Source organism: Gopherus flavomarginatus, chromosome 21 (genome assembly GCF_025201925.1).
Source record: "Gopherus flavomarginatus isolate rGopFla2 chromosome 21, rGopFla2.mat.asm, whole genome shotgun sequence".
In the NCBI taxonomy this organism is placed as follows: Eukaryota; Metazoa; Chordata; order Testudines; family Testudinidae; genus Gopherus; species Gopherus flavomarginatus.
Genome location: NC_066637.1, coordinates 7,129,237 through 7,144,508, shown reverse-complemented (window position 1 = coordinate 7,144,508; position 15,272 = coordinate 7,129,237). Strand labels below are relative to the sequence as shown.

General features: G+C 42.9%; 1 protein-coding gene across 1 annotated transcript in view; it reads right to left on the bottom strand.

Moving 5' to 3' along the window:
* Window positions 1-10,045: 10,045 nt before the first annotated feature.
* SSU72 (SSU72 homolog, RNA polymerase II CTD phosphatase) overlaps window positions 10,046-15,272 on the bottom strand; it is a 62,249-nt gene continuing 57,022 nt past the window's right edge. The window contains exons 4-5 of the mRNA XM_050931499.1: window positions 12,497-12,615; window positions 10,046-10,639 (exon numbers count right to left, since the gene is read on the bottom strand). Of these exons, the coding sequence (XP_050787456.1) occupies window positions 10,538-10,639; window positions 12,497-12,615 (221 nt within the window). The 3' untranslated portion in view covers window positions 10,046-10,537. The remainder of the gene's footprint in view (window positions 10,640-12,496; window positions 12,616-15,272) is intronic.

Below are 15,272 nucleotides of genomic sequence, written 5' to 3'. Positions count from 1 at the left end.
TTTACTCACGGTTATAGGTCTCCAGCTGCAGGGTGAAGAAGGGGCCCCTATTAACCTATAAGGGAACAAGGATTCTAAGGTGGGCAGGGGTAGGATCACAGCAATGCAGGGCTGGAAGGGACCTCGAAAAGTCAAGTCCAGGCCCTTGTGCTGAGGCAGGACCACCTAGACCATCCTTGACAGGTGTTTGTCTAAGCGGGGTCTTAAAACCCTCCAAAACAGGGGATTCCACCACCTCCTTTGGAAGCCTTTTACAGAGCTTAACTAGACTAGCCCTTAGGAAAAACTTCCTAACTCTAGGGGTAAATATCCATTGCTGCACATTAAGCCCATTAATTTTTGTGGTGCATTAGAGTACATTATTAGCAGTAAGAGATTCTAAAAATGTAGAGACAGATTCTGATCTCTGTTACCCTGGGATAAATCTGGAGTCAGTCACACCACTATAGAACAGGTGTGAGTGAGAAGGAAATTAGTTAGAGCCACAGGGTTCCTTCCATTCTTCTCCCAGAGAGAAAAACAGTGCTGTTGCATCATTTTTTTTTTTTAAACTGGTTGAAAAGAAGCTGGTTTCTAAATAAGTAATAATAAAACCAAACTCACCCGTGGTGCAACTCCATTGACCTCACTGGATGAGCCTGACCTCATCACTGACTCTCAGGAAAAATAAGTGACCAGCTAGCATAGATATTTCCCTACAAACATTTCACTCCCCAATATATTGTAAAATGGGGGGTGGAGGAGGAGAAAAGGAGGAATCCTGTGAAAACACACAGCTCAGCGGCTGTTAGGCCATGTTAACACATAGTGCTTTCATGTTGAAAGTCCTGTCCTTCCTGGAGCTCAGTTTCACCTTGGTGGTACAATTTGTTTCTGAAGCTTATTAGAGAGAGTGAAACAGATTTTAGTGGAGACGGGGTAGGAAGAGTAGTTTGTTTGTTTTTGTTCTTCGGCCCATAATGGCATGCATTCAATCAGCCTTCCTTATATAATAACTTTGCTCCTTAAAGCATGGAGATTATATAACAGTCATTAACCTACTACTGGGTATGGAAGAGACCAAAATACTTTCACATAATTAACATCACTAAATTGTGTCCTCAAATTAGAACCCAAATTGCACTGCAGATTAGAATATCAAATCTCTTATGTGTGCACTTTTCATTTGCTTTCTTTACAGCCTTTGTGCAAGGGGCACAAACGACGAGTGGAGAAGGGGGCTGTGTGGACTATTTTGGTTCAGCCCTTCCCCAAGGAGCAGTGTGACGATCTATGGGGCTTTCTCCTTGCCCTACCCAGCCTGGCCCTGGTTTCATGTCTTGTTGAGCTGTGAAACAATGTCTATGGTCTAGCTGCAGACTGCTGTGGGGTAATACAGCAGTAAAGCAGCTAGTGCTCTGCTAGCTGTAGAAGAGCATTTTTAAAAGTAACAACCAAGCGAAACCAAAGCAGGGAACAGTTGGCTCTAAAATGAGTCCGGAGGAATTGTGTGCGCTTGGGATTTCTGGTTGGCCTGCAGCCACTCGAGCATGGCTGAGATCCTGTCCAACCTCACAAGCTAGATGGGATCGGTTTTCAGGTGCCAGAGATTTGGTAGGTGAAACTCTTCTCTTGAATCACTCCTGTACCAGTTCCCTACGCTGACACGGTGCCCTGTGGTCCTCCAGGTGCTGCCTCTAAGCAAAGGTCCTGATCATTCATGGTCATAAAAGATGCCAAGGATTTTTCTCGTGACAGTAGAGTTGTTAACTGCAGTGTCCTCCTGAACACACGCTGTTCCAGCTAATTTTGTTCTCCATATGCTGCAGTTTCAGTTGGATTGAGTATCCTTCACATTATGACAGTCAGCAGCAACCCCCTAACAGCTAGTAGTTTTATAATAGCTGGCAACCATTAGGGGAAATTGGACATCTCACGGACACAGTAGCCTGAACTTTTGAACGGTCTTCCCTTATCAGTTTTGAGGCAGTTGAAGCTGGTCCTAAGACGGTTTTTGCTGAGCAGATTGCAGAAGTGCAGGGTTTGCTAACCACCAATCAAATGCTAACACAACCGAAGCCTGTGTGTGAGTGTGTATAAAAGATTCTTGATTTTTGTATGGAGTAGAGTTTTTTTGTACCAAGGTACAGAACTCTCCTTTCTTCTGCAGAATAAAGCAACCTTTCCTTATCCCTGTCTGGCTGTCATTGACTCTCAGCTAGGCGGACCCGACATTTCGGTAACAACATCCCATGTTAAACAATTGGACAATGTTGCTGCTAAACAGCTGACATATTTCACACCATATTTCAGTATTAGCCAAAGTGTTTTCAAGCCCTTTAGGACTAAGCTGAAAAGAGGGACCTACACAGATTTAAGTCATTGCCATTTTGCTATAAATCATGTTCCTTTCATCTATCATCTTGACCAATAGGGTGAAGCCACTCTCCCCTGACATCAGCAGCACCTCGCCACCATACTTGTGTGCATGTATGTAAACTCTTTCTGACCCCCACTGACCATTCTTAAAGTTTAGGATTTCATCACCCTTATTAGCTCACAGAGTTACAAATGTTGTTAGCCATCATGAAATCACCCTGCCCTTTATTAAAGCCAGTCACAGCGCAGAGTGTTGGACTCCCAGGACCTCCTACGACATCGACTGATCAGAAATGCCGACTCCTGTAATCATTTGAGTGGCAGGGAACAAACGGGGGGAGGTGTCATTCTGACAAGAATCTCATGTGTTTTCTTTACTCCACAATAGATTCCAACAGGACTTTCCCTCCCCCATCACTGCCCACTCTACCCTTTATTTAGGTTATTAATTAACCTACAGTCTTCCTCCTGGCCTGATCATTGTGAACTCCAGCACTCCCCCCAGCTTTATCTCACACACCAGCTTTGAAGCTGATGCCTGGGTACAATGTATTGCCCTAGGTCCTTAGAAAGACCAGTTTTTAAGCATCACATTGTGTAGGTTTCATGGGGACCGTTATTCCAATAAGTAACTTTATTGTGGACAAAGCACCCTGCCCTTCAGTGGCTTCACTTCCTGCCCCGTGCAGCTCTGCCTCAGTGGCTGTGCCTACCCTGAGCTTTTTCTTAATAAAATCTCCCACTCATTGAACTGCTACCGGGGTAGCACAAACAGAGACCACACACAGGTGGTGCCATAGAGAGTCATCCAAACCTTGACTGCATGCCCCACCATTGGTCTGACCAATAGGATGCTGGAGAGCAGTAGACAAGGAGTTGGTGTTTTATCTGTCATGCACAGAGCAGGGCTATGCGACACAATCATTAAGGCACCAGCGAGTTATGTAGCTTAGCACTTCTACTGGTGCCACTGCCAGCAGAGCCAACCAGGGGGCAGGGGTGGCAGATTTTAAGATAAAGCTGCCATGAGACAAAGTGATGGAGTCTGTCTGACCTGACCAAAGCAGAATGACATTCACTTTTTTCCCTTCAGTTTAAACAATAGAGATTGTTTTGTTAGCTGACCAGATCAACTCTAGCTTTAAAAGCAAGGTGCTATTCAGTTAGGATAACCTTTCATCTCCCCACTGCAGAAGCCAGGGTAACCCATGAAATTTGTTGGGTGACATCAGCCTCATGTAGATAGGGATCAGACAGCTTGTCTGAATGGGACAGTTGTCCCGGTGTCACAGGGATCGGCTTTTAAACCAATGTAATTCAATGGTCGCTAAAGGACCTTCGGACACTTGGTATGAGACCTGCTTATGGTGGTTGAGTTAAAACCTCTTTCTAATCAACTTAAGCTAATCAGAAAGAAGCCACTCTTCTCTTAAACTTGGTGTCCAGACAGCCTTTTGCCCCTGTTTATAGCAGTTTAAATTCACACTTTACGCCATTCCCCTGTAGACAAGCACCTGTAGTCTGTATTATACAATCACTGTGCCGTTTGGCACCATTATAATCAAATCGACGAGGTCATTTCCTCTCCATTTCAAACCACAGCACCTCAAGACCCTGTTTGGACCAGTTAGACACTAGCCATTATCTTTTCTATTATCCTTTCAGTCTTATAGTATATGCATCCTTCTCAAACAGGCCTTCGAAACCCCAGCCCTATTGGTTGAAATGGTAAGCAAGGTCAGGCTTGTGGTATGTTGGCAGAGATGCCCACCTGGGAAGCTGCCACAGATCTTGCTGCCCTGTGTGACGCCAGCGAGAGATGCTCACACGCCCTTCACGAAACCCAGGCTCACACCACTTTTGCTTGAAGCCATCCTTTGACAATAAAAGAAGCCAGAGGGAGAAGCTAAAGCCGTGAAAGGGGAGCTACTGGGAAATGCAGAACAGAAGCCGCCTGGTTTGCTGCAAGTCCAAAGTAATGACCTGTGCTTGCCTGAAATACCAAACATCCAAAGAGCTCAGCACCCACAGCAGGGCCCAGATCTTTCAAGAGTTCAGGATGCTGGGTATTGAACTCTTGAAAATCCAGCCCTTATTTAGGTGCCTAAACGGGTGCTGAGCACCTGAAAAGCTGGCCTGTAACATGTAAGAATATTCAGAGGTGATTTGTGTTTCATTTACTTAGCCGTCTCACGCTTCACTTTTAACTCTTCTTCCTGCAGCAGTAAAGACAAAGATGGTCCTGTATACACTATACTGCAGTGAAATTTAGGTCAGCACCATGGGGCTGGTTCAATTGCATGGGGATGGATCTAACATCTTGAGATCCACCAACATTGAAAAGCATACCTTGCTCTGGCTCCAAACTCGGCCGTTCAGGCTGGGCTCCAGTATGAAGAGCCTGTATTTAGGTTCCCCAGCTGTGACTTCATATGCAGGATCCTGGCTAAGGAAGCATCCTCCTGCTAAGGCACTAGGGGAATATCACAGACAGGGCTAGAACATCTGCAACAGGCAAGTTTCAAAGGCAGGATGCTTCACATCACAGTTTAGGGGTAAGTATGGTTGCCACCTCCCAGCTGCAGAAAAACCAGGCACTAGCACCCCACACACACACGCTAACAAAAAGGGTCCTAGTGCTGCCTAGAGCTATTCACACACACACACACACACACCCCTCATGAACCCCTACAATCAACCCCTGCCGGGAGCTTCAGCTTTTGAGGGTATCTCCCTCCACCGCTCACAGGTCCATCCTGCTTCCCTGTGCGGCAACGAGCTGCCTGCTGCAGTTTCAGCAGGGTGAGCGCCTGGTGCACAGAGTGGGCCACGCTCCCAGCCACGTAACATGGGTGGCAGTTGTAATCATGCAGCGAGCTTGTGGGTGCTTGCAGCTTACACGAAATGTTGGTCCCAAGCGGGGAAAATAAAAAAAACATGACACTAAATCTTCACCAGCAAAACACTACAAGAACCAGCCAGGTCAGTTTAAAACCAACCAGGTGGCACCCTAGGGATAGATTCAAATATATTGTTTTAAAATCACTTCAGTTCGCCTACTGAGTGGCAGAAGCCAGTGCAGCAATACAAGCTGTTAGAACACACACAGGCCTCTGCATAAAATAGACCTCTTCATTTTATCCCACTGGGAACAACAATGAAAATGGGCCAAATTCTCACCCCCTTCAAGGCAATGGAGATAGGTCAGGGAGAAGTTTGGCCCAGGGTATCAACATTAAAACATTTTCAGAAACTTGAGTGTTAAATACATAGATGACCTGTCGAGCTTTGTCTTTATCAGTGCTGCTGTTCATTCCTCATTATCCCTTCACTGATCAAGGGCCCACAGCAGTCACCTCTCGTTGCAGCTAAATGGTTCTCCATCAGTGCTGCTCCTAGAACTGGTGGCTTGCTGAGTACTCTGAACCTCTCCTAGCACCTGTAGGCATGGGAAAAAAAAAAAAAAAGAGGCCAGGAATAGGAGGTAGGGGGCTTGCTTGGCAACGAGCTTGTTAAGGAGCCCAGGGAGTCTGTAGGGATTCTAGACACAAAATTTGCTCAAGGGTTGGCTCCAGCCATATTACAATCCTGGGGAAAGTTCTCTCTGCTCCACCGTACACAGGTCTATTGTACCATTTGCACTTGCTTGGTGCCTTGAACATCTTACGGCAGCAATGGAAGCCCATGTGTGGAGAACGTGAGGGATGAGATTGGCAGGACAGACCCAAGAAAATACCCATCTCTCTCATTGCAGAGTTATTTCCAGAAGCCCATTTGCGAGATATTATCCTGATGCTTCTGACAAAAAGAAGGAGCCTTCACCAAGCCTTAATGAAGTTCATGTACAAGTCAAGATAAATAAGCACAACAGAAAAAGCCAACGCACTGAATCAGAAGCGACTTGTGTAAAAAGAGGAATGTTAAACTGTAACCTGGAAACCCACACAACTTCACACCCCTAACTGGTTTGGGGACTTGCTCCCAGTGCCTGTCAGAGATGTGATCTGCTAAGGTCTCATCTTGGGGAGATCAGAACTACTCTTGAGTTCCTAGTTAGATGACCTAAATGTACAAGAAATGACAACAATCTTCTAGAAACAAGGGGAAGCCAGGCCTTGTAAACACACATCGATATGAAAGATTCTTAAATTGATGGGGCCTTTCAGGGGAAGTCAATGTAGTGAAAACAATATTGATGAAAAGTAGTCACTAAATTTAGAAAGAAGAAATCACTGCGAGGAATCTGTCACTCCAAGCCACCTCTTCTGGGCTGATACAGATTGGAGAGATTAGCCAGGACTACCCCCCACTCTGACCAACAGAGGGACAAACAACTGTATCCAAGACCCCACGAGGAGTGTTACCCTTAATTATTTTTCCTAGCTGGATGTAAAGAGCATCAATCTCAGAACGAGGAAAAATGATTGAATGCTTTTTGGTTCAGAAGACAGAAACATATTCCCAGCCCAATCATTGATGAGACACATGAGGATGGTAAAATATATATTATAAAATATAGATTAACTCTTCCATCTATACTCTTGTTAAACCTTCAAGTGATGTCAGAATATCCATATAATTAAAATGCTGCATCCATTACAAATCACTTGCATGTCATTGGGATGTCTGGGTGAAAGTTTTAAACTTGCTATTTTTAATTTTTTTCTCCTGCTAGTATCATCCATGAGGTTTATGGAGTGTGTCTATATTCTTAAAAACAGAAATTCATCTCCTTTTTCCTTTCATCCCCAGTAGTCTGATCTGTTTCTTGAAAACCATTTTTTGGCACAAGAGGTTGCTTGGACCTAGACCACTCAAGTGGGATTTTTTTTTTTTTTTTTAAAAGAACGAACCCTTTGGGTTTTTCTAGGTCCTACCCGATTATTGTGGGCTTTAATGAAGATGAAAGCCATTAGAGGCAAACAGAGAAACACATCTGAGTAGAGTACAAATACATCTTTCCTTTGCCAGCATATAAACTTAATTCAGAATCAACACGTGTCAGCACATGAACAGCTCAAGAAGGCAGCAGAGCAAGGTACGAGTGGGAAGCAATTTCTGCACAGGGCAGCTAGAATCACTTTTCATTGGGTTGTGGGCCCCTCTTAATACTAGTCTACACATTCAGGCAGCTGTTAACTAGGTATGTTTCAGCATGCAACTTAGCTCATGAAATTTGAGACCTGATAACATTATAATTTATTTCCTGCCTCAGTGATAAATATTTGCTCCCAGTTTAAATTGCACCTGTGAGTTACAAAGCACAACTTAGAAAGGAGATGGTGATTCTGTAGAATCCCAAACCTCGGAGCATTCTTTTAGATCAAAGCCTTTTGTGTAAATCTGGAGGCAAAGCTGGGGCGAGGGGTGGATTCAAGTGGTTCGTGCATAATCTGCAGGAACAGCAGATTAGCCGTTTGGCAAATGGAATCATTTTGGCTGAACTGTTCAAGGTCTATATATGACTCCACACTTAATGGCTAGAGCAATCAGGATGCTTCCCTTCTAGACACACACATACACAGCATATTCCTATGTAATCAAAAAGGATCTCTCTGAAGATCTCCTGGACATGTATATATATTTTATATGGACACATACTCACTTAAAAAAAAAGCTAACAAAACTCATGTTCGCTGGCCATGTACAACAATATCCTCAGATGCTTAGTTTTTATGAAGTGATAATAAATAGTTTTGTTTATGAAGCGTGAAGATGGAAGTGGGATACAGCTCCAGGCACTGTGCCTGCTTCTACTCCCCACAGGTGCAACTCTGCAGAGCTGCTGATGTTATTTGAGGTGAGAAGCAATAATTCTGCTTTACATTTTTGTTCAGTCATTCTGGATGACTGACACATGGAATGCCTTTCTTAAAGAGGCCACCTCTAAGCACTTTAGCCCTCCTAGAGTCATCTTAACTATCTGTCTTGGACTGCAAATATTCCCATAGTAACCAGCTATGATGTCACAAACATACAAATGACCAGAAGCTGATACAGGCAGGATTTCATCCAACTTCAAGTAAATAGTCTCAAGGAACAAAAGGAAACAGGATGAGAAGAGAAACAAAGAAAATGTATTTACTACGCAAGCAATGCTGCTTATAAGTGCCACAGTTTTAACTCCCCTCTAGTCATAGGAATGTATTCACAAGGAGAATTGGGGGGGGAAATTACATTTTGGGGGGAATATGGTATGTGGGTATTTTAGTGAGGTAGGGCTTTCTGTGATCAGAGTATAATTTAGTGGTTACTTAGGACATTCCTGAAAAGCATGTCAGCCTACAGGGTCATAGCTTTTCACTTTAACGCAAATCATGACTCAGCCTTTGCATGGGCAAAGAGGGGAAGAATTTCCATGGTGCCCTTGATGGGGCAGAAAGCTGACCTGAGAGCTGTAAGAGCTGCTGGGTGCAAAGCAACATGGTCAGATACTTGACTTGCATCCATTCTACCTTTGAAGAAATACATCTTTGAACTGTATGTGTATTTGTTAAAGAGATTAGGAAAGTGGTAGATACTTGCCACTCCCATAGGGCTTTTCATGCGTAGAGCTCAAAGTGTTTCACAGAGGTGGATAAATATCGGCATTTGACAGATCGGAAAGGAAACACAAAGGCCCCAATTCAGGAAAGTACTTAAGCCCTTGCTTAACTTTAAGCATGTGTTGAAATCCCATTGAAGTCAATGGAGCTTTAAGCACCTGCTTAAGTGTTTTTGTGAAATGGAGGTGGGTGGGTAAGAGTTTTATCCAAGACTCCATAGCAAGAATGGGAGAGCCAGAAATAGAACACAGGAATCTGGATTCTGACTCCAGTGTCATTTTAAAATAAGCAAGCACGTTTCAGTTCCTCTCTACATACATCATAAAGAAGTAAAAAGGACACAAACCTAGTCCTCTCTCAATCCTTGATCGGTTACCTTTAAAGAGACATCATCAACAGACGATTCTCATCTTCTACCAGTAGCTCTTCACTTTTTTCATTCTTTACCTTCTAATAAGTTACTTAATTTTCACTGTTTATGCTGTTCACCTTTGGCATTTCCCTGTTTGAGCAATACAATTATGTTTTGGTTTTGGTTTTCTTTATAAACAGTGACTGGTTAGTTTTTGGCCTGCCAGTAGAAACACAATCTTGTTTGAGACCATAACACAGGAGGGAATGTTTAGATCCAAAAAACGCTCAATTTCCATTTACAATTAAATCATTCCTATTTCTAGATTTTACGGTTTCCCATTCTTCACATGGAACATGGCTGTTTACTTGTGGCACGTCATTAGAGTATTTTAAGGCCTTAACGTCATTATTTTACCCCCACGTAGCACACCTTGGTTATAAGTGACATATCAGGGAAACGAGGCAGAGATAGATTAAGGTCCTGATTCCTGCAATGAGATGTGCATAAGCATATCCCTGCACCTGTATGGAGTCTCACTGACCTCAATGCATCTCACTGCAGGATCTGGGACTTTGCAACTTGCCCAAGGCGATATATGAAATCTTTGGCAGAACCAGCATTAGAAACTGGAACTTCTAAGTCCAAGTTCAGTGCCATACCCTCAACCCACGTTCATTTGTTTGAACCCACTTTTCTCTAATGCTGTTTTAGAGACCTTTAGCTTCATCATAAGGAACCAACAGGCAGTTATCCAGCTTCTGTTCTGAAAACAAAGATAGGGAAGAAATGGAGATTTTCATTTTTATTGGATGCTCCCAGTGTCATCTCTAATAATATACAGATACTCATTTCCCATTCACATCTTTGCATATTCCAGCCATTCAGTCAGTTTCATTAAAAGAAGAAAAAATGCACAACTGAAATAAAATAAATTTGTAAGCTGGAAAAATACAATATAAACTGTATCATCCAAGAAACATTCTCTTTATAATTAAAATCCTACTTGTAACAATTAAAGTAGGATTTTTAAAAAATCTTGATTTTTATTTTTAAATAGGTGGCCTTTATGTATATTTTTTTTTTCTCATTTTCATATGTACAATTCAGCAGGTCTCTCTGCCTGCCTGTGGCAGAACACCTGAAACGTAAAACAAACACTGAAAAGGAAAATTATTAACAAAAAAAAGTTCGAAGTTCATCTTCGGGAAAGTACAGTATGGTCAGAATGTTACACACGTGCTTCTTTCATCTGCATTAAGGCCTAAGCGACGGACGTGCTTTAATAAAAGCAGACAGTGTGAAGAAAAGTCCTTCCACTTTTCTCTTCAAATTCCTGTAACAGCTCATCTATTTCGTTTTCCATGTCTTCTGTGTGTTGTATCTAAGAAGAGGAAGAACACATCAGTAACTGACATCAGAGGATGCTGATGGAGTTTGCAGCAAGGTAGCTCCTCTTAGTTTAGGTTTATTTCTAAATCTGAATTTGGGACGGACCAAATTATAAAACATTAAGGCCTTCATTGGCAATTTGCCAGTAATCCTAAGGCTGCACCCAATATGTAGATACACATGTATTCTTTAACATAAAAAACAACATGCAACTATAATATTGACATGTAGTTTGTACCACATTTGATTACTAAAGATGTGGCTTGGTTGTTGAGTTCAGTACTAGCAACAAAAACAAATCCTCAAAGGAATTCAGGCAGACAGACTGGCACATTGAAAAATGGTTCTGATTCCAGTGTGAACATGGCCCAAACACACACACACACACACACACACACACACACAGTGGCCCCATATACACTAGAAAGACGACTGTGCGAGGCAGCAGGTTACAATACTGTTGTCCCCAACCTAGTTACAATTTAGTTCCATTTTGCAATGTGGATGGCACCTTAATCCTATTTCAACACACAGCCAAGACTTGAGCCTGATTACAACACACAGTCAAGGTCCCATCTACATTGTGATTCTTGTCCCCTAGTACCTATATTAGCAGTGGAGGCATCTGACATTGTTTCCCTAACTAGTGTGGCCAGGAATTCTCTTGTCTGAGACAAGACAGAGAAAGACTATATGTGACCTTAAAAAGTTACATCTACAGCCCTTCTAGCTCCCACTCAATATATTGGTGATACTTTTCTTCAGATCAGACTGGCAACAATAGCATAAAAACCAAACCAATTTACTTACAGCATATTCTTGGCAGCACTATCTTTGAGCATCTTCCTGGCTCATGTGACACGAGGAGACCTCTCCTCCACCCCACCCCACCCCACCTTCCCTGTGAAAGTATCAAAATAGCTGCAAGTTCCACACTAAGTGCAGCACACACAGGAGACTTGAGAGCTCTAAACATGGCTTCGGCATCTCATCAAGCCGACAGAAGATTTTGGAGACTGAAAGTGTGTGTGTGGCATCAAGAGAATAGACCAGACTTCCTGTGGAATTCCAGTCTGCCATGACAGTGGAATATCGAGGCTTATTAGCTCATGGAAGGAATTTTCCCTTTGCCCTCGTTGACATGATGCTACCATTTCTTTAGAATTTAATGCATCAGCCAGTGAAGATACAAGTGTTGATTAAATAAGGTGGTAGGGTCAAGAATACTGAAGGTGGAAAGTAGAAGCTACCTGCTGCTTAAGCTTTTTATCTCTCCCCAACCACACACACACAAATGAGGGATTTGTTCCGGGCAACATTCCGAAAAGATGCACTCCTCATTCTTGTAATGCCTCAGAACTGAACATCTAAACTGAATCACTGTATATTAAAAGCTGGTGTTGCAATGGACATACGCCTCTCTAAGTATGTATGGTTTCTATGCACCCAATGAAGTGTTAGCACATCTGGAGTTCAACGTGTAGTAAGTGCTGAGTGAGCAGGCTGTGCAATATTGGATTTAAACAATAGTAGCTAAAAGCATTGCATATTCATTCAAGCACAACGCCCATGGCTAATTATATATTTGTTTTAAACCTTTTTTCCCCCCTAGAAAAACATTAATTCAATGATGATTCATCCATCTAGGCACATCCGCTCTGAAGAGAATCTTAGGGAAGGATTTGGGAAACATCAGTCTGTCAATATGGATTTTGCTTCAGGTAAAGATTCACCCAGGTTAATCACCTACCAGAGGCAGTGCTCCAAGAAGCAGTAAGTAATTTAAAAAACAAAAAACAAAAACCTTTTAATCCAAGGTGCCCATAGGGCATGAGAACTTTATACTTACACACTGACATAGCTCACAAATAAGGAAAGCTCCCAGAGTCGCCTCCTCATGATTATCCTGAATGTCCACATTAATCACATGTACGGGTTGGCATGTCTCCTGCTCTCTGGAATTTAAATCTAGTTGGGAACACCACACAAAACAGCAACACTTTAGAAAACCATCAGGCTTTAAATGGACATCCAAGAAAATATTTGTAAGGCCTTTATGGGTAGAGAGGGCTATAGTAACAAAACAGGTCTTGTCCTGTCTCAGTCCTCCCTGAATCTTGTTTTAAGAGGTTAGGCTGTTTTATGTTTTTCTATTTTGCTGTGCGATGCCCCCAAGTATTCAATGAAGCAAAAGGAGATTGGCTATAAATAAAATAATTGAACCTTGCAGAAGGATACAAGAGTTCACCTGCCCAAGCACAGAAGTTACTTGCCCAGCCTTTACTTGGATAATCATAAAGACTTAGGCCAAGATTTTCCAAAGTGACTAGTGATTTTGGGTGCCCAACTTGAGACACCTTAAAGAGGCCTAATTCTCAGAGAATGCTGTGCAAATAGCCTATGCAAATCGGGTCCCTTTAAGGTGTCTCAAAAGCCAGGACTCAAATTCACCAGTCACTTTTGAAATAACTGACCTTAATGTGTTTCACCCACAGATCAAAAAAAGCTCTCTCTTCCCAGGGAAGCAGATTCTGCATGACTGTGGAATATCTATTACTGTGGTGCCTCGCCACTCTATAAGCTTCCAGTAGTGTGCTCTGCATTAATGAGAGGCTCTCTTTCCCGCCCACCTCCTGCAACCTCAGCTTGGCAAAGTTAGCCAAAGGCACCGGTTTAACATTTCATCATCCATTCATAGCAGGAACTATGCAGCAGCACTCAAACTCTCGTTCATTTGCCAATTATGAAGAGTCTCCTCACGCTAGGAAAGAGGTGCACGATGTGGAAATTGAATGAGCAGTTGCCAGCCACCGCCGACCCTCAAAGAGAAAACGCTCTCCTAAAATACTAGAGCAAGGGCTGTTCTTTGTGAGCAGCGGGTGCTGAATTTAGCGGCAATTCATTCAGATCTCAGGGTGCTTACTCTCATAAAAGCCAAAGTGGTTCTAAGCCAGCTCCCTTAAAGTGCCCAGAGCTCTGCAATAGTACAACTGACAGAAACCTGAAACAAATACACAGTGCTTCGGAGAGCTGGCAACATGCTGATGCTGGACTAAGCAGGCAGGCAAAAACTTTTATTTAAATATATAAGATACTGGATTTGGTTGGCTGCTTTATGAATTTAAAGATAACTCCTTACCATTCATGGGATATTGCATGTTGAATGGTTATCCAAGAGGCTGGGTTCTGTTCCTGGTACAGACACTGACTGTTTACCCTCAAGCAAATGATTTAGCCTCATAGTGCTCAATTTCCCCCATTTGTTACATGGGGACAATCCCCCTTCAAAAGCACCATGTAAGTGCAAAGCACTGTTACATCAATACCGTATATTCATACTGCCCATGCTAATTTTACCATTGGTTGGAGCCAAGCACACTGAATATTAAGGGACAGTCTTTGTAGGGATGTTTAATACAGGAACTTTGTCTCCTGTGGAATAATAAAGAGACTCTTCTAATGAAACCAGAGTGCGTTCTTCATATTTGGTGATGGCAAACCTGACCAAAGATAAATGCCGGGCAACAGTTCCAGCAGAAGCTCCTCCAGTGATTTGGCTACACTGCTCCATTACTGCCTCCGCTCTCACTTCTAAGCACCATTACATTTGCATTAGCTGTCAGTGTGAGGAGGCGCAAGCCCATGGTTCCTCAAGATTCTCCAACAGCCCCTCTGGCACACTCAGCTGGGCTCTGTCAACAGTGGCAGCTGTTCTGCGACAGCATTAAGAGAAACAGGTAAAGAGGGCTTCAACTGAGAAAGAACCACCAAGAAAGCGATTGAACCTCCATTTCCTTGGGCATGTCACCTCTTGACTTTGTTTACCCCATTCACAAGAGGACGATAGCACGTCTCTACCTCTCTGGCACATTATAAGGATTGTTTAGAGGCCTTTACCATGGAGAGAGCTGTGTAAGTATTAAGCATTCACTATTAGGCAACTGAATGGTTGCTTACTTACTGTCACATGAACCAGTTTCCACTTCTCTCAATAAAAAAAAAAACACACAACATTTCTTGATACCATTAAGCATTGGAGATGGCGCTCAGACTATAGGATCAGCCATGTTATGGTTTTAAATAAGTTTATAATCAGGTTGTAATGGAGCTGACTCCATATATCCACATGCAACACTGTTAGCCCATGGCTTCTGACTGTTTTGGCATACCTTGCTTCAAACCTGCTTATGGACAGGGCTGTACCATGATTGCCAGGCGGTAACTGGGCTCTAATGCAGGTCTGCTGAAATGCAGATGGGACCCTCTAACCATGCCTAGCTAGCTAAGAAGATCTGGATGACCTTAAAAACTGGAGTAATAGCACTGGGACAAAATTTAATAGTGCAAAGACCAAGTTCATGGATTTAGGGACTAACAACAAGAAGTTTTGCTATAAGGTGGGGATTTATCAGTTGGAAGCAACAGAGGAGAAAGATCTGTTGTATTGGTTGATCACAGGCTGACTATCAGCCATGAATGTGATGCAGCCGTGAAACAAGCTAATTCAATTTTAGAATGCAGCAGCTAAGATGTTCCCAATAGAGATAGGGAAGCGTTAGTACCATTATATAAGGCACTGGCGAGACCTCATCTGGAATACTGTGTGCAAGTCTGCTCGCTCATAC